At 41.5% G+C, this 26,951-nt stretch overlaps 1 protein-coding gene across 2 annotated transcripts in view; it reads right to left on the reverse strand.

The window, feature by feature from the left end:
- rtel1 (regulator of telomere elongation helicase 1) overlaps window positions 1–26,951 on the reverse strand; it is an 83,642-nt gene that overhangs the window by 9,105 nt on the left and 47,586 nt on the right. For both annotated transcript variants that reach the window (XM_084333342.1, XM_084333341.1), the window contains exons 12-26: window positions 25,153–25,250; window positions 24,822–24,877; window positions 23,829–23,900; window positions 23,668–23,743; window positions 22,123–22,255; window positions 19,641–19,754; window positions 14,941–14,981; window positions 14,350–14,435; window positions 14,070–14,147; window positions 13,692–13,769; window positions 11,886–12,032; window positions 8,825–8,940; window positions 8,474–8,597; window positions 7,500–7,665; window positions 6,386–6,543 (exon numbers count right to left, since the gene is read on the reverse strand). In XM_084333342.1, coding sequence (XP_084189468.1) covers window positions 6,386–6,543; window positions 7,500–7,665; window positions 8,474–8,597; window positions 8,825–8,940; window positions 11,886–12,032; window positions 13,692–13,769; window positions 14,070–14,147; window positions 14,350–14,435; window positions 14,941–14,981; window positions 19,641–19,754; window positions 22,123–22,255; window positions 23,668–23,743; window positions 23,829–23,900; window positions 24,822–24,877; window positions 25,153–25,250 — 1,543 coding nt within the window. The remainder of the gene's footprint in view (window positions 1–6,385; window positions 6,544–7,499; window positions 7,666–8,473; window positions 8,598–8,824; window positions 8,941–11,885; window positions 12,033–13,691; window positions 13,770–14,069; window positions 14,148–14,349; window positions 14,436–14,940; window positions 14,982–19,640; window positions 19,755–22,122; window positions 22,256–23,667; window positions 23,744–23,828; window positions 23,901–24,821; window positions 24,878–25,152; window positions 25,251–26,951) is intronic.

Raw genomic sequence — 26,951 nt, forward strand, 5'->3', positions numbered from 1 at the left:
TGATTAATGAATAGAAAACTTCCTGGAAATCCAGAAATGAATCACGAGTCTCATGACACCTCATTTAGCTTGACCTGAAATATCAGAACATCCAGCTACACGTCATTCCAAAAAGAGGATTGTTTTTCCCATATCAATTTCCCCACTGGGCTACTGATTAACTTGTTTTTCTCAGTGTGGTGGGAAAGAAAGACATTTTTACTGTAAGGTGAAGGCGAGAGGGACAAGTAAACATGTTGTTCCACCAGTAGTTCCTCCCTGGGGCCAGTCAGTGATTCAAGTCTAAAGCAACAATAAATAAGTGTTCCGAGTTTGTCACAAATGTTGAATTATGGATGTGCAGGAATATACAGTTGCCGGTTAACCAGTGATTTTAAATCAACCGTATATTCTTCTTTTTTTGTATCCACTTTTTCTCCTCCTGTTTTTCTGTGTTTTTCTCCCATCCCAATTTTGTCGTTATGCCAATTCCCCCCTCCCCTTCCTGGTCGTTGCTCGCATGTGCCCCCCACTGGTCGGTCTAGGGAGCCCTGAAGTCTATCAGATGCTTCCTCCGAGACATAGGAGACAGCCAGCAGCATCTTTTCACCTGCCAGCGCGGACTCTCATTGGTCAGGTGTAACGTGTGGGCGGTCACACTACCCTCACCATCTCCCTCTCTCGCTGTGCAGGCACCCTGACCGACCTGTAGGAGTCGCTATTTACAACGACCAGAATACCACCCCACCGGCTTCCCTCCCGCTGAGATACCAGTGTCTCATGCGTTGGTGACAAGCGCTTAGTCCGCTGCGCCACCCAGCCGCCCTTACAACCGCATATTCTTAAAGGTTAAATGGTTAATTCACATTTTTAAAGATTCTTTTGTATTAATTGTATTGGGTGAATGTGTACAAATTTGAAATAAAGTGAACACATGATAGTAATGAGCTAGATCATTTCCTGCTTGCTGCCAGAGCCAAGAAAGAGCTGAGGAAAATGTTTAAGAATGAGAGGCTCTTGCTATGAGACAGTGTGTTCTCAAGCACCAACGAGATTGAGAGAGGTATTTTCTCTGCGTTTTGGCCTCTCATCCACATGAGTTCTAGGTCACTGAAAACGGAGCTTCCATCAATGTAAAATTCTTTAAAACGCAGTGGTGCCTGTATACGTGTAGACGGGTGAAGCGGAGCTAAAAACAGAGCTATGACCAATGTCCCTGTCCATACATATACGGGCAGAGTATTTACTCTGCAATCAGGACCATGGAGAGATCTCTGCAGCCTGCCATCAGGTCAATCAGGACCACGGAGAGATCCCTGCAGCCTGCCTTCAGATCAATCAGGACCATGGAGAGATCCCTGCAGCCTGCCTTCAGATCAATCAGGACCATGGAGAGATCCCTGCAGCCTGCCATCAGGTCAGTTCATGTGTGTTTTTCCATTGTGTGGACGGAGAGATTTTATAAAACACTGTTTGTGTGTTAGGGTTGCCGCAGTGATGTGGAATTTCCCATGACAAATAAACTCATGACAACACTGATTGTTGAACATCTGGACACTGGACATTTTACAAAATTACGTTCAATATCTGTATGTATCAGAGTACTTACTTTGATCTTTAACATTATGCGGCTACATTGATCCACTGTGTGTCAGTCTACATCTGTTTTTAATTAATAAAAAGATTTCAGTATCCATTTGTTGGACAGAGAATTCACATTAGGTTCCAATAAAAAAATAAACCAACGGACAGGACAGTAATACCTTCCGTCACTTTTGTATCTGTTCATTGACAGACGGATCAATGTAGGGCATTGATCACATACTGTGCAAACATAATGTTGCTGGTCTGGACTGGTCCTCTGAGCTCCTTTCCAGTCAAGCTTTCACTGCTGTTGGGTTTAATACGCAATATTTCCAAATCCTCCGCTATCATTGTGTCATGTCGTCTCTAGAGCCTTCTTTCGCTCCTTCATGTGAAGTTAAAACTATTCTATAAATGAAAGTGAAACCTACAAATAGCTGCTGTCCGCGCAGACATGTTCAGTTTAGAATGTTGCCCGACTGAAAGAGAACCCAGATTGCTGGAAATGCCAGACAGGGGAGGGGGACCTAGTCCATGCATGCACTCTGGTCATGTCCGAAAATTAGAGACTTCTGGAGTAACATACATGACTACATCACAGAGGTCACAGGGAAGGAGTATGATTTCTGCTCTGGTTTATATATCCTGGGGGATCCCTGCAGTCTTAGCCATATCGCAAAGCCCCTAGCCAATTGGATTCAGACTAGTATTATGATAGGCAAACAGATCATAATGAGAGGCTGGAAGGCACCAGAAGGCCCGTCATTCCGAGAGTGGAGTGGAGAACTGGGTAGGGTAGCTGCCTATGAGAAAATATCTTTTAGTTTAGGAGAAATGAGAAAAATATACTAGCAAATGGGGGAAATATCTGCAATTTCACTCACTATAAATGGAAGGGGGGCACACTTGCCTAAGACAGCGACGTTGCACATGATTAAATAATACCTGACAAATGTTTATGTCGACAAGATTGGCTCTATGTTTTATTGTAGATTTATTTGTTCGTTTTGTGTTGTTTCTTTTGTTTTGTTATTACTTTCCATTCTATTTTCTGGTATAGGTTTTCTTTTTTTTTTTGTGTTTATGTTTATTTTTATTTTACTTTAATTTCTTATTATTTTTTTTTTCTGTCTTCCCCCCATATGTCATTGTAGCCTAGACGTTAGTGGTCTAGGTGTCTGTGTTGTCCTTCAGGACTGACCCATATTGATGCAAAAGATATGTCATTCATTGTATTGTCCTGAAGTACTGTGTGCAAAAAGAAAAAAAGAACTCAAAGTATAAGTCATAAAAAAAAATTGAATGTTGCCCTACTCACACGCTTGATAACACATTTAGTATTTCAGAAATTTGCGTTTTTCATTTGAATGCGGGCACTGATATCAGCACCGTTGTCTCACAGCAAGAATTGGGTTCCAAAGAGATGTTCTCCCCGTATTTTGGGTTTCCTCAGGGAAATCCGATTTCCTCCCACACCAAAATAAATGCTAGGCACATTCTTGCCATTGCTCTTGACCGAGATACTGGTATTACAACTGGAGTTGGACCCTGGGTGCCTGTGACTGCCCACTGCTCCTACTAAAATTGGTTAGCATAGGTCAAATGAAAAGGAATAATGTACCCACGGGGACAATCAAGTACAACAACTTAATTGCCACATGTATGAGATATGTTAAAAACCTTATTGAAGATATATATATATATATATATATATATATATATATATATATATATATATATATATATATATATATATATATATATATATATAAAAAGGTATTAGGGATGGGCGTGAGTAATCATCGATTACTCGTAGCTATGAGAAAAATCTGGGAAAAAAATCAAAATTATAAATTTTTATAATATATATATATTCTTTTACATATTTTTTCACATGTATGTGTAAGATTATAACTGTTTGTTGGTTTCCTTAAACATATACCGGTATACGTGAATGAACAAAAATAAGTAAAAAAAAATTAAAAATAAAAATAAAATTATAATTTCTTTTAACGTTTATTTTCCCTTTTCGAGTAATACACGATCAATCGATAATTAGAGTAATACACGATAATAGCATGCGATCAATCGATCTGGATTTTTCTTTAAAATGCCCATCCCTATAAGGTATATAGGGTGGAAATTGATTACAATTTCCTGGAGTATGTTAATGTAGTCCAGGTGAACCATCTCTCTAGAATTGCAGGAAGCTTAGTAATGAATGTTGATAAGACATGTCATAAAAGGTTTTCTCCAAAAAGATAGCAGGATCTAGGGAGGTGAGAGGTGAGTTAATTTTGGGTCCACAAAGAGGGAGGGTTTCATCCGACGAGACAATCCCCACAGGGGGAACCGCATTGCAAGATAGACAGTGCAATGGGTGGGTAACGCAACAAGATAGAATGACCAAGAGCAGACAGAGGGGGCCCCAAAGACAGTGGGGGGGGGGGGGCCAAGGGAGGAGTTCCTCCCTAAGTGGCTGTGGTTTTCTTTGGGTGTCGTTGTGTTGATGGTCTGCTGTCGTTTCCCCCTGTGCACGGGGGGAGGCACGGTAGGCATCAAACAACGAGATCACAGTTTTGACGGCGTGCTGTCATCTTCCCCTGTGCACGGGGGAAGGGGCATTATGCGTCAAAACAACAGCCTATTCTTGTATGCAAATAATGTTAATTCTAAAGGGTTGATTCAGAATCAAAGGGGGAATTGATGAAATCAATGGTTTTCATTTCTGGTTATAACAACCTATAGATATCAGTTTAACCGTGTTAAACTGTAAACGCTGAGACATAAATTTCCTCTGTGTGTTATCTCATTGAAACAAGGAAACACATTTGTGTGTATATACAGGATATATAATGCATTATTAGCAGGCGTTGTAGGTCTAAAGGGTTATAACATGTAGGTAAAGTACATATCTATAAAGATATTAGATTAAACATTGTATTGTGTGTTGAACTTGGAAACGGTAAGACAGACAGAGTCTGGGCACAGGCTCTGTGAGAGCGATAACAGCACAGAGGTCATCGGCCGCATCAACAAAGATAGCTGGTCGGCTAGGGAGGAGAGAAGCCGTTGCCATGGCGTCATGTCACTTAGGGGGCTTTCTCACTGCCATTCGGGGTCGAATCAGCTCCGCTCCGTCCTCGTTCCGTCCTTGGGTGCGAACTTCCCCCCTCCCTCTCCCCCTCTAGTTTGCGTACACACTGCAGTCTTGGTGCGGTCCGGTTTTGTTTACGGTTTGAGCGTGTAAGCTTGCCGTAGGCGATGATGTCACGCTCGAACGTCAACACAGGAAGAGTTTTAACACACGGTGGTGGAAACTGGATGCTGATATAAAGAAACAAATAACCAATAAATATGAAGTTATATTTGAACCTCTGTTGTCAAGCCTTGTCAATATAACCCACCCCCTTTTCTCACGAATGGAACTGGTGTCGTGGAGTCCGCTTTGAGCGTTTTCCAGGGTTAACGCTAACGCTAAGCTAACAGCTAACGCTAGTTAGCTTAGCCTGGTTATTACTAGTTAGCAGCTAACATTAGCCCATTGCTCGCATCAATTATATTGCATGTCATTGATCTACCGGTCGATCACGGCCGACTGGTTGGGCACCACTGGTCTATAGAAATAAATGCATTCGAACAAGAAACCAATGTATAGTAGACATAGCAATGGCAAAAAAAGTTGCCAGGCCTAATGCGAGCCAGGGAAGTCTTTAGCCCCTTCCGTGACTGCGATGTGCAAGCCAGGGGCTTTATATCTGATATATTTCGGACCCACCCCGAGCTTTTAAGCAGTGTTTGGTGGTCCAAATTAGCCTGGATACTATGGAGCTACGAGTGACTGCGTATTCAAAAGCCCCTGGTTTGCACATCTCAGTCACTGAAGGGGCTAGGACGTCTTGTGCTTGTAACGTGGCTTCATGTTTTCATCCACTGAGCCGTGAGGCTCAACATGCTTGTTTGGTTAAGGTCTGAACTCGCCAAATTGCCCATAAATATAGTTTTTGTGGGTATTGTCCAGTTGTTGCTGTATGTTTTTATCTGCCCAAAGTTCAAGCAAGCATGAAAGCATTACAGTAATGACGTTGTGTGTCAGCTAGTTGCCTCTCCCGTGTTTTGGTACAAGCTCGTACACCACGCCCCCCCCGCTCCCACTGGCGAGCACCCGGAACCACCTATTTCAGCGGTCCAGGTTTGGAGCGAATCAGCGTCCCCGGGGACGGGGGGGGCGTTCTCACTAGGACGGACACACCCTTTTTAGATGCGATCGGGCTCTGATTCGACCCCGAATGGAGAGTGAGAAAGCCCCCTCAGTAACAAGAGAAGGGGCGTGGCTACTGGGATGGCCACCGTTGCTAGGGGAAAGACGTTATAGCTGTGAGTTTCTTCCGGTTTAATGTAGACTAGGACACGAAGCTGACACGTAGGGACGTTGACAGAGAGACAGCAGAAATCCCTTTCACCCTCCGATAGCACGAGATCGCTAGCTTCGGCTAACAGGGAAGGCTTTTGGCTAACCACTAGGCCGCAACCATCATCGAACTGATAGCAGGAGAGATCGGTAGAAATAATGAATTCAATGGACTTCTCAAAGACTTTCAGAACTGTTTCCATCTTGAGGATATGTTTATGGAATAAACATAACGTTTGAAGGAAAGGTATCACGTTTCCAGTGTGTCGTTTTCTTCTGAGTCGGGTGTATTAACGGGGGAGATAGTGTGCCAGCCAGTACGAGGAGTAAGGTATAAACAACACAACGCAGACTTCACGGGAACACAGAGAGATTACTGGTTGATAACACGAATGATCCAACAATACGTACCTTTTCCTCTCCCACAAGGGCGTCCTCTTCCTCTCCATTCTGTTGGTCGCTGTGTTGTAGAGCATCGAGCAAGTTGACTGGTCTCCTCTGGCTGGCCTCCATCTCAGTCTCATACTCAACACAGAGCCTGGCCATCCCATCTGCTCCACTGGGTCCATCTGACAACATAGAGCCATCAATGAAAGTATTCATATGATGTATGATTTCTTATCAAGTAGTCTGCTGTGTTCAGGCATCGAACCTATGTGAATCCTGCAGAGCCAGACAGTAAAACAATTAATAATTAAAAAACAAACGTTCAAGGCATTTGGTTCTGTTTCAAATGCACACCTTTGATTAAAGTATTGATTGGGTGAAAAACTGGAATAGTTTAAGGACAATATAAATATTTTTAGGCTGCAGGATTTATGTCACGTGTTGCCTAGACATATGTCAATACCTCATACTAGTGGTATACTATTAAAATGGCTTAGCAGCATCCCTACACCTTTGCCCTCATTGAGAATGAACACCCCGTCCGCCTTCCCATCTTTTACGTCTTCCCCCAAGCCGGTTAACTTAATCTTTTTCCACCTAAACAGCCTAAAATAGTTTCACCCAAACACAAAACCTCTTAGCTTACACAATCTTGTTATAACTAAGCGGTTCTCTGAAAATAATTATTGTTTTCATGCATAGATCACTAGATGGGACCACTTATGAGTTTCATCAACTGAAGGGTGGCGATTTATATTTTATTTGAACTGTCAGGGGCCGAACAATACAACACTCAACTAAAACTACAAATCATACTGTGTTTTGAGTATTCTGTCCACTGTACACCATTAAGTCTCATTCAATGGGGGGCAAATGATTACAAATCACAAATGATCACCTAAGGGTCACAAACTGAAACTTCAAGCAGTCATTGATTGCAAAGGATTTGCAACCAAATATGAAATACGAGGACTATATATGTATAAAAATGGCTACAATTCCTACATGGTTCACCAGACATGGATGTCAATTCCATCGTTGTGGAGCATGAAGCCAAAACAACAAAAATGTTTCACTGGACTCAGCCTGTAACTATAATGATAACATGTCATTTTTAGTTCTACTGTACACTACTCACTGAGTCTTCTTCTTTTGAGACTGGGGACATGGGCATCCAGCATTTTGGCCTTCCGGGCCTGAGCACTTTGGGAGGAGTGGCAGGCTGCAGAGCTGGAGCACTGGTCTTCTGGAGAGCCCACTGTAGCACAGCTTCCCACTGCAGCCTTCTTTTCTCCAGGAGGCCTCTGTTGGAATCAAACAAAATGCATTTGATTGATCAGTCTTGGTTTCTAACAATTGTACAAAATATTGAAGTTGAATCTTGAAGGTCAAACAGGACAAAGTATCACATAATACATTAATTCACTGGCCATTTCGAGTGTACATTTGGATGGTGGTGGGTAAAACATCCCATTTGTGCACCATGGAGCTGACATTTGCATAAAATAACTCTGAAATTAGACATTCTGAACTACCTCATGAAGAGAAATAGAGCAAGCTCTGCATACGTTTTCAAGCCCATGCAACAAAGGTTTCCCAGACTCCCAGAGGCACCACCAGCTTTAAGTTTAAAAAGAATAATAATACATGAGTCTATAGAAAACCACATTTTTCCCATTAATTACCTAGACTGTGGCAGCCCACCACAGTTTTATAATGAACAGAATTAATTTTTGTATTATAAAAAAAAAAAAAAAAAAAAGAAAATATATATAATATATATATATTATTAAATATAAAGTTTGCCAATAGGGATGTATCAGTAATATTGGCAGTGGTAGTAGTCGTAATAGTAATCCAGTATATTCTTTTATTTTCTAAAAAATAAACCAGTTCAACAGGTAACCAGCTTCATTTCTTTGATGGCTCAAATGTATGCTCTCTAGTCGATGTTGTGTTTTGAGCACAAAGTTCATCATAGATCTGGCCTCTTCATTTTGCTCTCAAAGTGCACCAGATTGATGGATTTAACTTTAAAATGTACAAAAAATTAAATAATTACACACCAGAGGGCTATAGTATTCATTATGTGTACCCCTCCCCAAAACATACCATTTTCTGGGCAACCTTGAAGAACTGGGCGACATCGCGGACCACATATCCAAAGTTGTCATATTTACGTACATGAGGCCTCAACCATGAGGGGAGCTGGGCTCGTGCATCTGCGTTTTTAAACCTATGGCAGAATTCCAAAATTATTGTATCGTTTGTCATCTTCCCAGGAACAATTCCTCATACCAGAAATATGTGATGTGATGGCATTATTTGAAACCATCATCAGACCTACAGTAATACATCAAATCATATATCACTGATGATGACTCAGAATCCAGTGGCATTTTAAGACTCGTCTATGAGTCATAAAGGAAGTGATGCATTAGTGACTTGTGAAATGCCTCTGACCGCTGGTCACACAGGAAGATGGCTCCATAGTCCTCCCTGTGGCGAATCACTCTGCCTATCGCCTGGTTCACCGCACGGGACGCCTGCTGTCTGTACCACTCCTGCCCAGTCAGGTACTGGTGACAAAACCAGAGTAGAGCAGAGGGTGATTTGGTGCTGGTGAAACCAAAACCATTACAGAAGCAGCCACAAAATAACCATCTCAAGGGTGTCGGATTTGGGTCGTGTTTTGTTAGAAAATAAAACCATTACGTCTAAGTTCCCTTGGACCTTAAGCTGAGAGAGAGTAGATTATTATTTCAACATTTGTAAAAAAAAAAAAAAAAAGAAAAAAAAAAAAAAAGAAAAAAATTGTTAGCTAGACTAGATAGGTATCCAGATGGCATCTCTCACAGGGGGAATGAATCTAGGACAACAGAGGTTGTGTTGAACTTTAGGCGCCAGAAAGGTAGATAACAAATGGGTATATTATGCCATAAAGAGAGAGAATCTTGGTCTCTTTGGTATTTCACCTTGGAGAGAGGGCTTCTTTTGTAGCAGATGTAGTATTCAGATGGAGGAGTGTATCCACGGCTCAGTTTAATTATATTTTAACCATTTATGCCAATAAACCTGTGTTATAAAGAGAATTACCGGGAGCCTGTGTGTTGTATATTATCTCAAGGGGAGATTTAATTCAAGTGACTTTACTTCAACATCCAACAACACAACGCAGAGTCTATCCTGAAGGAAGACAGGATGAGTAACAGTAATTGAAGGTTAACCAAATCTAACAAGGGCTTGTGATATGAATCACATTTCAGCACCTTTACTTCCCAACAGCTTCCTAATTGTTTCACAACAACATTAAGTAAGTAAGTAAGTAAGTAAGTAAGTAAGTAAGTAAGTAAGTAAGTAAGTAAGTAAGTAAGTAAGTAAGTAAGTAAGTAAGTAAGTAAGTAAGTAAGTAAGTAAGTAAGTAAGTAAGTAAGTAAGTAAGTAAGTAAGTAAGTAAGTATTTATAAAGCACCTTTCATACATGTCATGTAGCTCAAAGTGCTGTACACAAACATAGGCATATATAACGATAAAAGCAATAAAGTCACAGTGATCAGTTAAGATCAATGGGTAAAAAAAAAGTCCAGTCAAGAAAGTTTGGGAGAACAGGTCCGCACAAACACGTCCGTTCAGTAGCAACCGGAAGTAGGAAGTAGAAAGTGCACTAAACCAATGCACTTGTACTTGTTCAGCAGCAACCGGACGTAGGAAGTAGGAAGTATATGTGGGTAGGGATTTACATCTTTTTACGGCTGTGGGTAGGGCGTTCCACATTGTTGTGGCATAATTGCAAAATGTGTTTAGTCCCTTGTTTGTGCCGAATCTGGGTTGCACATGATTTGTGGAGCTCCCTCTGGTTTACTATATAAGAGGACTTCAATGGACTTTTTCCAAATATATTGTTTGGGTCCCCAATCCCCATTGACCATATTCACACAGCGGCCATTTTGCTCTCATGTCATGCTCAGGTTGGGTTCCTTTCCACCATGTTGCCACCTTGGGAAAGGATCCCAACATGAGCATGAGACAAGAATCACAGAAACCGTGTGAATATGGTTTATGAGCTCACAAATGCCAGTCATTTCTACTTCCGACATGTCAGGAACCAAAACAACACTAAAGCAAGTATTTTTTGGAGGGATTGAAATTACTCTATGTAACAAGGTAATGTCTACTGAGGTCATAATAATGTCTACTGAGGTCATACTAATGTCTACTGAGGTCATACTAATGTCTACTGAGGTCATACTAATGTACTGAGGTCATACTAAGGTCATACTAATGTACTGAGGTCATACTAATGTCTACTGAGGTCATACTAATGTCTACTGAGTTCATACTAATGTCATACTAATGTGGTCATACTAATGTCATACTAATGTCTACTGAGGTCATAATAATGTCTACTGAGGTCATACTAATGTCTACTGAGGTCATACTAATGTCTACTGAGGTCATACTAATGTACTGAGGTCATACTAAGGTCATACTAATGTACTGAGGTCATACTAATGTCTACTGAGGTCATACTAATGTCTACTGAGTTCATACTAATGTCATACTAATGTGGTCATACTAATGTCATACTAATGTCTACTGAGGTCATAATAATGTCTACTGAGGTCATACTAATGTCTACTGAGGTCATAATAATGTCTACTGAGGTCATACTAATGTCTACTGAGGTCATACTAATGTCTACTGAGGTCATACTAATGTCTACTGAGGTCATAATAATGTCTACTGAGGTCATACTAATGTCAGACAGTAGTATTAGTGACAAAATGGCATCCAATGTAATCAAAAAAGTCAACCAATAAACTAGATTCTTGTACCGGATCTCCTCTCTGGTAAACAAGAATACCCTGAAGACTCTATTGCACTCATTCAAGGGTACTACGACTATGCTTGCACTTCATGGTACCAAAGCACCTCAAAGGCGCTAAAAACAAGATTACAAACATCAGAAAACAAACTGGTCAGACTACTACTTGACCTTACTCCTAGAACCCACCTCACCCCTGCCCACTTTGACAACCTAGGATGGCTTAGAGTAGACGACAGAGTACAGCAACTTGCAATGGGCCTGGTCTACAAGATGCACTACACCACACAGGTACCCATGTACATGTCGAAATACTTCCCAAAGGTCAGTGAATACCACACCCACAACACCAGAGGTCGCTCCACAAATCATGTGCAACCCAGATTCGGCACAAACAAGGGACTAAACACATTTCGCAATTATGCCACAACAATGTGGAACGCCCTACCCACAGCCGTAAAAAGATGTAAATCCCTACCCACATTCAAAACCGCTCTTAAAGAGCACCTACGGGAGGCTGCAATTCGAAACTGGCCACCGTAAAGGGTCATACTAAGGTCTACTGAGTTCATACTAAGGTCGTATTAATGTCTACTGAGGTCATACTAATGTCTACTGAGGTCATACTAATGTCTACTGAGGTCATACTAAGGTCTACTGAGGTCATACTAAGGTCTATTGGAGTGGTTTCCATCTCACCTTCACTCCGGGATCCTTCCTCCTTCTCATCTCGTCTAAGTACTGCATCTTCAGCATGACTCGTGGGTCCATTTTTGGGGGAAAGGGTAGGCCTGTGATGATCACCCCTCTACCATACGTGTCTGCAAAGTCCAGACCCTCACTAGCCTGCCGTGCAAAGAAATGTAGCAGGACAAGTGCATATCATATGGATATTCAAAATATGTGACAGTGAGGCTGACAAATCAGCATTTAATGCTTTTCTTTTTTTCCCACGGCATGGCAAATTGTGGCCACTCACTCACGGATGTTCGGTGAGGGACACTTAGTAAGGGTCATTAGTAGAATCTATGCCTTTATTCAATCGGACATAAGCAATCTATAGATGCTCATCAATAACTCTTAGTTTGAATAACCTATATGTAAAGTTTGAATTTGTCTGTCTCCATCCATCATCGACAAGATGAGAACTTCAGTCAATTTAGAGTTCAGAGAGACCAGAAGTTGATTGATCCATTGGGTTCATCTCACCGTCAATAACACCATTCAAACAATTAATTTAAGATTACAAGGCAAATAAATAAGTTAATTAATTAAATAATAACTACACAAATTAGCCACCATATCAATACATTCCTCTTTGGAGGCCAAACCCGAGATAGTCCGGGTTAACTCGCCATGCTCTGGCCGCCAAACCCGAGAAATCTCGGGTTTTAATCAATATTTCTTTTATTCGCTATATCGATAAATTTTTCATCCATCCAGCCTGACGTTATCATTGGGAATGGGTCTGAGCTCGCAAAGGGCAAATACCGACGCCTATCGTCTCCCGGATGGTATTGCACATAATTGGAATCCCTCTGGCTGGGGCTGTGCATCAATCTAAGAAGTCCGGTCCAGGTTTTCCTTCTCGGGCATGCAGTATCGTTATAACACATTGACTGGGGACACTCAGAGCAGCGTGGATTATGTGTTTTGGATATATAACGTTGGATCAATAAACACGATAAATATTTGGAATGGCGATCAGGAATTCGATTCATCTTTTTGCAGGACATCAGATGTGAGGTAAGGACTTTATGTTATGAATCTTGGGTTAATCAGATGTTCCTTTCACCACCATCGGCGCGCGCGTGTGTGTGTGAGGTTCGCGCCGACCAAAGTATGGAGAAGCGATTTTTCAGACCCCGCTTCTGTTCGTGCATGAGGACACATATAATATCGATAATCTAGCGTTTTTTCGAAAACTATTCATAAATCAAGCGACAAATGGCACAATTTCTAACTAAATACATTGAAGCTCGATTTGCTGGAGTTTATTGAGATGAGACAGAACGCTCTAGAGGGGGGCGGGTGTTATTATGCAAATACGCACCACCTGACATCCCGGATACGCTAATTTTCAGATGACTCACTTGAGGGAGGGACATTATTGTGAGAGGAGAATTGGAAGAATGCGCCAAATCGAGAATTAGAGACATAGATCCTATTACTATAAGTCCACATAGCTAGAAAATAACCCTAAACACTGGAAAAGGTCATTTATAAGATAGTTCCCCTTTAAGCAGTTGTGTTATTTCCAAAGCAGTCTTTTCCAACATTTCCACAGCAGCTACTTTGGCAAGCATTACAAGTAAAATCTTTCATTCCCTTTTTAGTAGGATCTGAGTGACTACAACAAGTGACCTTTTATGGAATTGATTTATACTTTATGTGCAGCTGATGGCAGGAAACGGTTAAGGACTGGAAAAGGGTCCATGACATGAAGAGGAAGTAGTTGGATCGGAGAGGAATTACAGCGTAAGACAACAAACAAATGATGCTCACCTTTCCCCGACAGACTGCGAAGAAACTTCCTCCTTTGGATTTTGGATCATTGACTTTTCCGTAATAACCATCCATCACCTACAATCAGATATGGACAAAATCTGTTGCTGTCAGTGCTCACCTGGGACAATTTCATCAACAAATATTACCTGCCTCATGTCACGCCCCACACACTGTGTTTACCACATACAATTGACAATTGTTATAAAGATGACATAAATAGAATACATCTGTATGTTTAGACCTGAAAAAAATGGGGAAAAGAAATCCCTTTCCCCAACATGCATGAACACGACGAGGGACTTTTGATGGAAGTGTCAGTGTCGAATATGCAAGTACTTTACATTGCAGGTGAAAAATACATGCAAGTGCACTGACCTCTGTGAAGGCGCCCTTTCCCCTAGTCTCAACGAACATTGGCTTCATGTTTTCAATACGGTTTGCATGTCCATTTTCCTGGTGAAAGAGCACACATAGTATGTTATGTTACACTCTCAGATTACATCAAAAACAGAAGTCCTCCAAATTATCAAGAGTGCTGTGAATGACTAACTTGAATGAAAATTGGATGATGACCTGAAACAAAACAATCTTCACAGGAGGTCTAGGTGTGGCTTTTTTGACTCAATCCCGACTTCAAGCCCTGCCAGGAACTCACCCTCCAGAACTCCAGGGTCTTATCCATTACCGGATAAGAGGGAAAGAACACCAGTAGGCCATGTGGAACCACGCGTCCCAGGCTGGCTGATGAGGGGAGACAAAAAAGATAATTTAAATTCACAGGAAGAATGACAAGACGGTATTGACCAGTACATGCTCCAAGGCAGGGCTCAACCATCAGCAACCTTTTCCACTGGCTTTTTACTTTTCAATGTCTAGGTTAGTTGAGGAGGAAAATCAGCCGTGGTGGCCTGACAAGCCTGCAACACGATGGGCAAAATTGTGTGTCCTGCATTGAGAGATACTCTATAAATAAGTAACCGACAAGGATCTTGCCTTTTTTATTTTATTCTTGTTTTTATTTTAGTTTATTTGAAGTTTTTTATTAGAAGGATAAGCCCCTTGAGATATGCTATCTTGTTTTCGAGGGGGTCCTTATATCACAGTAAATTGTCTTTGTATTTGATCTTTTCATTGTTATTTTTTTATCATTTTATATTGTTCAAAATAAACCATTCATTAATTCATACTACAAGTGCACTGTTAGTCATATAGTGAGAGACATCAAAATAAATTCACGGGCACTTACCAATAGTGTTGCCTAAAGATGCCATGTTCTCAGGGACAAACCTATTATGTAAGGAAAAAAGTTAAGCATTATATCAAAGTGGTGTGGAATTTCCTTTCGAGGCCTTTAGTTAACACCCGTATCCTCCTTTCCTCTCCCCTCACCTGGTCGTGTGAATACTTTCGACAACAAATGTTTGTTTCTGCGTTCGAGTTTTGCGCTCTGATTGGTCAGGTCATGTGACATGTGCGCCAATCGTGGGACAGCAAGTTCTGCGCCGATTTCCGGGTCTAACAGCCTGCAAACTACCTGGCATTCTATCGCCATGCTCTAAGACAAACTCTAACCTTAACCAACTTCGAAAGAGTGCCTAAGCTTAACCGTCGAAAGAAGGGCAGGCGTTCTATCGCCATGCTCTAAGACAAACTCTAACCTTAACCAACTTCGAAAGAGCGCCTAAGCTTAACCAGTGTATAAACTTGCGGTCCCACGATTGGGCGTACATGTCACATGACCAGAAATGACCTGGCCAATCAGAGATGCGGAAACAAACAAGATTGTTGTCTAAAGTATTCAGGCCACCTGGTCATCCCTCCCCCAACCCGTTTTCTCCCAGATGGCTTAAAAGACAAACCCACAGAATGAGGGTGGTGCTTGACCCATTCTCCTGGCCAGATGAGGTCATGTCCTCTACTGAACTCCTAACCTAAATTGTATTTGATTAGCCATGTTTTAACAATACATTTGTGTCAACCATGAAGATTTGACCACGCACGTGATTAACCTCTCTGGTTCCACCACAGTGGACTCAGTGTTAATCATACTAGCCGTTTTGTGTCACACTTCTTAATAACAGCATTCCTCATTCCTTTTCATCGTAATAACTTGAGCTGTAATCGTTGCTGGATAGACTGGTTTTGGTTTTGCAGGCCTGTCACCTTGCAAACCATGACATCAGTGGGTGTGTCATGTTGTAGGCTGTGAAGACAAGAGGAAGAAGAAGAAAAAAGGAGACGAAGGCAGCGACAACAATTGGTACATAAAGGAACACGCCAACCTTTTGGGAAATTCGCTTATTTGCCATCTACCCTGGAGTTAGACAAGCAGATACATACCCTTTTCTTCTCTGTGCATGCATTAGGCTTAGGGAACAGCCGCACCGTTAGCCTAGCTTAGCGTCATTCACTGGAAGTCACAATATGATTGGCCAACGCTCAATCAATGTGATACGCTAGGGCAGTGGTTTGGTTTTGCCAAAGACGGGTGGCTTGTGGCTAGAAGGCATCTGCATTACAGCAGGCTGCCTGAGCCTAAATTATTTTTCGACAGCTTTATGAATGTCTGCCATTCGTCGCTCTGGAGGCATGTGATGATGGACAGTGGGCCGAGTGCATTACATGAGAAGAACCGAAGCCAAAAGAACTAGAACGTCAACACATGAAGGTTTTACTAATGTTAACACCAATTGATCAAATATTTGTAGAGTTTATCATGGCTGGCTGGATAATAGTCTACTTTTAGCACTTTGGGATCCTAGTGAACAAAAAGTGCAATACAAATACAATTTATTATTATTATTATTATTATTATTACTTTAGAAAGAGAATGTGTGAGGACCGATGAGAGCAGGGAAAGCATGTGGATGAGAGAAAGTAGTTATTACCACTATTCCCTAATAAACAGTACAGTAGGCTTGCCACAGTCGGTGATACTGGTGTTCAGTAGGGGTGGAACGGTTCACAAAATCTACGGTTCGGTTCATATCACGGTTTTGGTGTCACGGTTTTCGGTTCAGTATACGTTTTTTTTTTTTTATGTTTTTTTTTAATGTAACACTCCAAAAATACCATACATCAGCATAAGATTTATAGCCTAAAAATAATCTAACTTTCCAGTTATTCTCAAGGACGTAATCATGCAAAAACTGAAAGAATGAGGCAGTTTGACATCAGGCACATTATTTTGACAGTGACGGTTAGAGCTAGGAGAGAGAGGGGAGACATTGCTGATTTAAACATGCTTCTCATTTATTTGGTAAAAAAAAAGGTTTACCTTTAATAATGTTTGGCACACAAAGACAGAACTAACTGAAAAATATAGGCAACATTTGTAGGGCTGTCAGTTTATCGCGTTAATTAGATTGATTGATTAATTAATTACACAGCAAATTATCACGTTATGAAAATTAACTCAATTAATTACACACAAAAAAATAATTTTTTTTTTTATAATCTTTTTTTTGTATCTCATTCATTCCATAATAATTTAGAATACACATTTACAGATTTTTTTTTAATATGGTCCATTTGCATGTTCTTGGTATCTGATTCTAGGGACATCTATGAATCTCAGGGAATGTATTCCCAGTGTCAGAAATACTGTGGGCTAGATCCACAAAGAATGGATTGCACGGTGCAAGTTGCACCCTTACTTACAATTCATTATGAATTGAAAATGGGGGACCCTGATGTAAACAAGACGAAAGTCTTTCTCTGGTCTGCATCCCCTTAACAATTGTGTGTATTGAGCCGTACTGTATTGTACCCATTCTGCAATCTGTTAATAACATTTTCATTCAATCAATCAATCAATCTGCGCGGTGAACCAAATGAGAATATCAATACATTTTTTTTTATCTTTGACTGTGAATAACACCATGTTCAAATTGACCAGACCTGAAAAATCTAAGCAAATTAATAGATGAAAGATGATTAAACAGAAGGTTTTGTAGATACAGTACTGAATTCTGCCATCCTGCCATATGATTATAGAATATAGAATATCAGGCATAAAATGGTTATGCGATTAAAATGCGATTAATTACAAATCCTGTAATTAATTAGATACATTTTTTTAATCGCATTAAACATTTGTCAAAATATAACTTAGTGCAAACAAACTAAATAATTAAACCTTTCTATTTTTGTAGGCACATTATAGACAAAGGCCATCAACATAAAGTATGCATATGCTCAACCAGCACTAGACTTTCTTATCAAAAAGGAAAAGTCTGGTTTAAAATAAATAAATTAAATAAATCATGTGTACTAAATATATATTCACTTTTTAATTGCATGAAACATTATGAAGTATTCTCTAAGGGCTTGTGTCCATAGCGGACGTTTTATGAGTTGTCAGCTCCTTCCCGTCATTCATTTCTATGCTATAGGCGCGACAGGCGCGCTCCTCTTCCCAGCGCCGCGCCTCGCGTTTATGGGCTCTCGGCGGCAGCGTTTTTGGGCGGAGCGCTCCCAGCGCATAAAGTTGAAACTAGTTCAACTTTTGGAAAGGAGCGCGCTCATCAAGGTAATCAACATCGAGGAAGGGGCGGAGCCGCGGCAGTCGCGAGACACAGAAAAACGCTCTGAGCTTTTTTTCCCTTTTTTTCTAAGCGGTCCGCCTTGAAAAAAACGTCCGCTATGGACACAAGCCCTTATGCCGCTTTTCACTGCATGGTACCTAATCGACTCGCTTTTGCTTTTTGAGTCTTGGTAGTCGTATTTGAAGTGACGTCACATGAGGAAGTAAAAGTCAACAGTAACACGGCGTTGGAACCTGTAGAAGCCCTGATGATATAATATAAACGAACAGCCAATAAACGTGAAGTTATCTTTGAACCTCTGTTGTCAAGCCTCGTCAATATACCCCTCCCCCTCCCCACTAATGGAACTGGTGTCGTGGAGTCACTTCGCTGTGAACGTTTCCACAGTTAGCTCGCGGCTAACACTAGTTAGCTTAGCTTGCGGCTAACGTAACGTCCCAATAACCGAACGATACACACATGCCACGAACCGTGGAGGTCGTACCGAACGGTGTACGGTTCGAATGGGTACCGTTCCACCCCTAGTGTTCATCCACAGAGTCCACATTGACTGATTACTTGCCCACTGCCCCCACCAGTGTATGCTTTTTCTTTTTCTATAGAAATCAAATTAATTTAGTTCATTTTCGCATTTCAGTGCCCACATAAAAAATGTGTTTCAAGCGTGTAAGTCAGACAACATTATAAACTGAACGTGTCTGCGCAGACAGCAGCTATTTTTAGGTTTCACTTTCTTTTTTTTAAACTTTATTTTTAATTTTTTTTAGCGTTTATCGCTTTTCTGGTCAAGCATGACCGACAGATACAGGGTGAAACGGGATATAGAGCAGGGGAAGACATTCTGGCAAATGACGGCGGGTCCGGGAATCGAACTCGGAGTCCACCAGATCCGTGACGCAGCACGGTTTTCCCCGATGCAGAAATAGCGCCGAGATATGCGGTGAGCTACTGGAGCTCCCCCGGTTTCACTTTCATTTAAAGAGTAATATTAACTTCTCGTGAAGGAAAGAAAGAAGCTCTACAGACGACACAATGCGTTACAGTGGAAGATTTGGAAATATTTAGTATAAAACCCCACAGCAGTGAAGCTCAGAGGACCAGTCCAGAGCAGCAACCGTTGTTTTATTTTTAAATTATAACCTAATGTGAACTCTGTCTGTCCAACAAATGGGTACTAATAGTTTAACCCATTGAAACCGGGAAACACATTGTGTGTATATGCAGGCTATATAATGCATTATTAGCAGGCGTTTTAGGTTTAAGCGCTTGCTGTGAGAACCCCCCCCTGGTTGTCTGAAAAGGAGTGACAGTGACGACACCAGCGCCTTTCAGAAAAGTTTCACAGGTTTTATCCTATCGGCATTTGAAAATCCAATTATGGGTTCACGGAGATAACTACCTCCTGTCGAAGGCTGAACTTAACGCCACACCGTCTGGCCCTTTGTCGACTATGCTGATGAAGATCTGGTCATGTCCAATCACATGAGGGTTCTCCAGGCTGACAGGGAAGGGACTGTGGGAACAAGACACAGGGAGATCTGAAACCTCAACAAGGAGGTTAAGAGGTGATGCACAGCAGACACAAAACACCTCACATATCCAATGGCCAGTTCAGATGTAAATGTACTGAATACATTGCTCTCCCACTCAAGTTCATTCATTTCAAATGATCACCTACCACTGCAGTTGTTGTATGCACTGGATTTATCCAACTTCGAATTGAACCGGATGTTGTTTTTTTCCAAGCTTTACATTAAGTTTTCATGTGCATTTCTATTTTTTATCATTATATGAGTGAATTTAACTTGCAAAGAAAATGCAGGTTTTAACACTAAACCTTGCTGCTTAGTTGAACTAAGCAGAAAGGTTTTAGACTAGATAGCAACTTGATTTTTACTAATAGCTGGTTTTTAGGAGTCTATACAATTGGATGTATAATTAAAACAGAATGGGACCTAAAACTGACCCTTGGACAACACCACAAGTGAGAAGAAGCACAAGACGATGAGACATTCCTAACAAAAATAGAAAAGGAACCCATTTAGAGCGGTGGCTTTGAAGTGGACCCATTTTTGGTGATTGGACCCAGGTGATTGGTTAGGACATAATCAGCTGTATCACAAGATGAGATCTAAAAGGACCACATTCAGGGAAATCTCCAGCATCAGCCACAAGCAGGAGGCTAGTAGCCAGTAGATGGCTTTCTAGTTTCTACTGAACACAAATTGGTACTGTATCCATCTTCTTGTCTGACTCTGGAGAAGACGATAAGCGCATTTCCCCTAATGTTGTAGGCTACTCAGTTTCAGGAAGCGCAGGCTTATCGCTACTTGATGACATCACAACATCCAGCCACCAGCCTGCTGAATAAGCAGGCAACCGAATAAATAGAAACTGTGTGCTCAAATCAGGCAAATTGCTTCTTTAACCAGTGGCTCGTCATGAGAGACGGATTGCAGGTGCCCATGGTTTGATTATTTCCTGCTCAGTGTTTACCAGCCCAGGAGCGTTGATGAATGTGGGGAATATCCGTTCTATACATTATTCTATCAATATGGATCCAAACTGCAGCGATGGCTTTCTCTGTAGCAGGCGTACAAATGTAAGCACCCTGTGCAACTCACCCTTTTGGACGAGGATATTATGCGATTATGATCGTGGGAACGGGTGGTACATGATTTCAGCTGCAGAGTGGAGAGAATATTAATTATGTAGAATGGGAACAGCAGTGTGCAACCCAGCCGACTACCTTCATATTATATTCTCACAGTAGGCCCAACTCGTTATGCAAAATGATGATACGTAAATGCGCATGTCATTCCTTCCACGAACAGAGCAAATGTATGTCTTTCTTCTATTACCCTGTCCATACCTGTACCTCCCCTCCCCATGCTGCTATGACACTCGAATTTCCTCAAGGGGATCAATAAAGGAATATCTTATCTCATCATAAATCTGTGGTACCCACACAAGGAGCACGTATTAGACTTTGAGGAGGCACACACCACATCCCAGACGTTATTGGCTGTATGACGAAATGCAAGTCCCTGTCCTACCGCCTTCGGATGGTTATAGGGATTTTATCAAACGATGGCCTTTTACATCCTACGAACAGTGGGCGATTTGTAATGGTACAAATCTTTGTAAGAATTAACCCAACCACACCCATCAAGGCTCTTGTCTGTGTCGAACTTTATGGATCCAGGCCAACTGGCCTAGTCATTTGATTGTGAATCAATTATTAGGAAAACAGACAGCTGGCAAGTGCTCATTAATAATAATTCAGATTTATATTCTTAAACTTTTGGAGCATCAACTGTTCCCAGTCCCAGGCACCATGCACAACATGACAGTTGGAGAAATGTGACTAATACTAATAATGCGACTATGATTGGAGTAAACCACATAATGTTACTGTGATTATGCGTACTGCGACTAAGAGCATACGCACATTTACATAATATAAAACCCTAGACAATAATAATGGCTCTATAATTGAGAACAAATAGAATGAAAATTGGATTTCTCCAAAAGGTTGAGGTATATTTAAAACAGGAGGGGAATGAGCCAGGGGCCATTTAGCCATTTATAATCGAAAGAATAACCAGAGCAAGTGCTCCAAGTAAAACCTTGAAAAACTAGTGGGAATGATATATGAGACGGAAGAAGAGGATTTCATAACAGCTTATAGTTTCCTCTAAAGCCAAAAGAGTAATTGTTCCAAATTAGGCAAAATGGCTGCATCCTTGAGAGAGGGCATAGTATGTCATCACAATGCAAGATTTCTGCGCTGAGTAGCAGTCTATTAAGCTTACAACATACCAATATGGGTGACTTATAGGTTGATGAGTGGAATGTAAACTCATGAAGCCCAAACTCACATCTGCATCTCAGAGGTGAAAGAAGAGAGGGGCGACAGCGTGCCACTGGTAAGGATGATACAGCGAACCTCCTGCCGTACCAGCTCTCGCATGCTGAAGCCAGGGGAGAAACACCAGTAACTCAGGATGTTGCCTAGAGACACAGATGCACACACATACGCCAGACATATAAATAAAGAGTCATGTACTGTATATACAACCTAGCAACTCCTTCATAATATGAATCACCACTCCAGACAAACTTGACCTTATTTGTCATGCATTGGCGCTAAAGGTGTTGTCTGCTCCGTCACTCCGATACAGATTAAATCACACCCAAATTCAAGCAAGAGTCATGACTTTGTGTCACTACTACAGGTTATACTGGCTGCCAGCTTCTCATGAACACAACAGTTAAACACAACAGTTATGTATCCAGAATTTAAACGGCTATACACAATGATGTGCCTTTGATTAAATGCAAACAACATTTTGGAGACACTTGTCATAGGTGGAGTCATCTGGTATTGTTCCATTGCTTGACTGCTGCTGTGGGTACTTTGATATATTAATGTTACAACTCACTGGCTAGCTAAGATTGGCTAGCCTAATGAAAAGCAAATTTTGGTAATTTGCTAAATGGTCTAGTGTTTTTCACCATTTGAAACAGAAGCCATGAAGATATGGGGAACAATCTATCGACACAATCATAAGTGAATGTGGAAAAGGAGAAATTGAAGGATGACGGGTGCCTGCAGTACCAAAACTTGTTTACATTTACAACGACAAATACACTTTTGTTGCGTAACAAAAACTAATAAAAACAATGTTTTACCGTAATTGTGAAAAACTGTCTTCAACATTCTAATACCTTCCCCGACATCATGGAGTGAATGAGTGGCCTGGAAGACGCCAAGGGAACACTGAAGTAACCAGTCATGTTTGCACACCGTGCGATGGGAGTGAAATTGTGGCTTGACATTTTCTATGACCCCTTCTAAAAGTTATCATTTTGCATTTTTATGGTTAGTGTGGCTTGAAATGGGAGTTTAAGACTAAGGAAGCACCATGTGGACTGAGACAGTCATTTGGACAGAAATTATTAGAGATACATTTCCCCCCCATTAAAACATCTATGTGCTTCTACTGGTATGAATGAAAAACGCAGGGATACAAGTTGCATGGCTTTGATTTCTGACTTGATACACGTGGCTCTTGGTGTCAGATTTTAGTATTGGAGACATTCTGTGATACCTCTTTTGGCCTAGTATCGACCCGGTATCCAATATCAGTATCGTATTGGTGCAGTGCAATTTAGACCTTATAGACCTTTTCACAAGTATTCCATTGCTAGGGGAACAGCTTTGGCCCCTGTGTATTTCCTGTCTACTGTATTAATAAACATTGCAACAATGAAATACAAATGGGCGAATTTAGTACACCAGTACACATTTAGATCAGCAGATAAACATGGTGGAAAATCCCAGATGAATCAATGGCAAGTTGCCCCACAAAAATCTGTTTATTTATTTGACCTTGTACTCTTGTGACATGCTGCCCCAGTACCTGGTTTCTTTGACGAGGAGGGAGCCCATACGTCAGCATTTTTCTTGTATTGGTTCTTCTCTTGATGGATATGGACCTGTGACATACGTGTCAAGCATCAGCTAGCGCATTGTATGTGGTAACAAGTGTGTAGACATGCACATTCCTAGGGGGAAACTAACCTTGAACTGAGCAGTGTGAGACTCCATATATGCTTCTCTATCACCACCTTGAGGATCACCACAGAACACCAGCTAGAGGGAAAGCGGGAGACAAGATCGCAGATGACCTGTGATCAGGGGTTCTCTTGTCCAACACTATTTCACAGATGAGCCCATGTTGAGGTGGAAAATTCCAGTGACCCTGACTTTTAAATTACATGAAAATTGTGAGACTTTCCCCATTGTATGCTACTGCTATTCTGTTTAACCGTTTCATCTGTTTATAAGCAGGCTGCATGGCTTTCGCAGTCAGCAAAAAAGGCATCGACAGTTGGATGTTTTTATGTTGAAAAGGTGACCAAATTATCTTTGTTGTTTGATTACACATTTTTCAAGAGACTATTGTCCCCGTGTTGTGTGTAGTTTTGCATTCACTCGTAAATTGCTATTTATGCAAATGCCTTTGGATTCATTAATCTGCGGCTCAAATAGGTTAATATGCTGTACTGAACAGTAGTTACATTTATATTGCACATCAATGAGTGATAGAAAGTTGTTTTTACCATGTGCTTTTACAGTCATAACATCAAAGTCCTCTGCCATGACACATTTATTAAACAGTCATAATATCAAAGGCCTGTCATGACACATTTATTAAATAGTCATAACATCAAAAGCCTGTCATGACACATTTATTAAACAGTCATAACAGCAAAAGCCTCTGTGACTGTCATGACAAGTTTATTAAAGCCACTACTAGGAGAATGTTGACATCAATATAATCATTGTAATTATAATGTCAGTACCGTATTAAAGGAACACGACAACATTATGGGAAATGCGCTTATAGTCTTCTCCAGAGTTAGACAAGATAGCTTGCAGCTGGATAGCCTTCTACTGAACGCAGAGAGGAAATTGGTATCCATCTTCTTGTCCGACTCTGGAGAAGACAGTACATGCATTTCACAATAATGTTGTCGTGTTCCTTTAATATAGACACTCATTCATGTTTACCTGAATGATCTCAGTCAACTTCTGCAATCCATTTGTGTTCAAGAATATTCCCTGCCCTGTTGAGAGACAAACATTTCATACATCCCATCGTCACATCTGAAACCAATCAGAAAAGCACTCCTGTCAGCAAAGTGGCAGAATGAAACTGAAATAAGTAATCTCATAGGCCATATATACAAGTGATATATGAGTGTTACACCCAGCAAAACGGACTCACCTGGAAATAAAACTGGCTTGGCACATAAAGAATCTGGTGCACTCTGAATGAAGTCATGCATTCAGAATGTGATGCGAGTGATAAAGCTATGCAAGACAGACCGGTGGTACTTACGCCCCGTCAGGAAGCCTGTGATCTGTTCCAGAGCTTCAGAGACGGAGGACTTGGTGTCAAAGTTCACATGAGCCTCCTTGAACAGTTCATAAATGAACCTGTTTGTAAGAGAGAAATGGAGACAAGGTTTCAAAAACTCATATGGGGTCATAAGAAGAACGTCACACATTTGAAGTAGTTTCATTAAACTATTCCTTTGCCCCATGACATGTAGTCAATATTTATGAACACGCACCATCTCCCCGAAGGCTAGGAATTAAAGCCCTATAACAAAGGCCTGCCCTTATACTTTGTGATGTCACCTGGGTGGGAAATCTGGGGGCTGCTCCATAAGCAATGAATGGGCCACTGACTTTGGGAAAGTGATCACAACCAAATGAGGTTTACATTCTAGTATTGCTAACAGGCTTGCACCAGAATTTTAAACTTAATGTTGTATGTTAGAACACACAAACCTTCTATGGACCCATAGAAGCTGGATTAGTGAGATCAAGAACATGAGAATTCATCTAGTCAGGCTTCAAGTTATGCGCTTGTGACAGCTTCATATGAGGAACTACTGGCAGCTACAGGCGTGGTTTAGGTGTGAATCAGATATTTTTTTGGTATTTGTATTCCTTACAAAGATGGCAAGAAAGTCCAGCAGCATGGCTACATAGGTAGAGCTCCGGACTCAGATCACCGGTTCTAGTCAAGGCCGTTGTCAGAAAGTGGTGTTGTTGTCCAGCAGGGAGCACACTGTCCTCTGAATTTGTCAGTAAAATGCCCAGGTTAAACCCAGGGTGCCTATCACAAAGAGTAGGGGGTTGCCCGACGTTACTGGCCAAATTCCAAATCAGGTCTCTGACATCAAGGCCACCTAATCATCCCTCCCCCACTTAATTGGCTGATATCAATCCTTGTCTCCTGAGCCGTTCAGCCATTGTGTAGTGTGATGTGTGCCTGGTGCCAGTATATGGCAGCCATTGAGCCTGCATAGCCCAAGGTTGGGTGCTACCAGTGGTAAAGGAGGCCATTCCCACCCTACATTGTGGGGAGCGCTTTGAGTCTAGAGTCAAAGAGAGAAAAGCGGTATATAAATGCAATGACCATTCATTCATTCAAGAATTGTCTAGCGGGCGGCCGGGTAGTGCAGCGGACTAAGCGTCTGTCTACCACCACAGAGACAGTGGGATCGAATCCAGCTGTGGTGCTTCCGGGTTGGCCGACCGTCCATACTAACACAATTGGCAGTGTTAGCGGGTGGGAAACCCGGCGAGGGTGGGTCCTGGTCGTTGTAAACAGCGACTCCTACAGTTCGGTCGAGGCGCCTGCACAGCGAGGGAAGGATCTAGGAGAGGTAGTGTGACCTTCCACACGTTACACTCTCCAAGTGAGAGTCTGCGCTGCCAGGTGAAAAGAAGCGGTGAGCTGGGTACACATGTGTCGGAGGAAGCATGTGATGGTCTCCGCCCTCCCGGACCGATGGTAGGGGGTAGAGTGCGCAACGACCAGGAAGGGGATTGGGAATTGGCATAACGGCTAACATTGGGATGGGAGAAAAACGGAAAAAGAAGGTGGAAAAAGATTTTAAAAAAATTGTCCAGCGACATGAGTCATCCTACGTGTCTATATAGCCAATTAACACCCAGCTCTGAAATACACACATACAAGACGAGACATGCAACAAGAGGGTGCCATCAAGTCCCTAAAGCAAAAACAGGGTCAATGCAGTGAAAAGTGCTGTATAGAGCCATGACTGTGGAACAATTTGACGGACCACATCTCTAAAGAAAAAACTAAATCAAGTTTCAAAAGAC

Source organism: Notolepis coatsorum (genome assembly GCF_963971535.1).
Source record: "Notolepis coatsorum genome assembly, chromosome: 17".
Taxonomy (NCBI): domain Eukaryota; kingdom Metazoa; phylum Chordata; class Actinopteri; order Aulopiformes; family Paralepididae; genus Notolepis; species Notolepis coatsorum.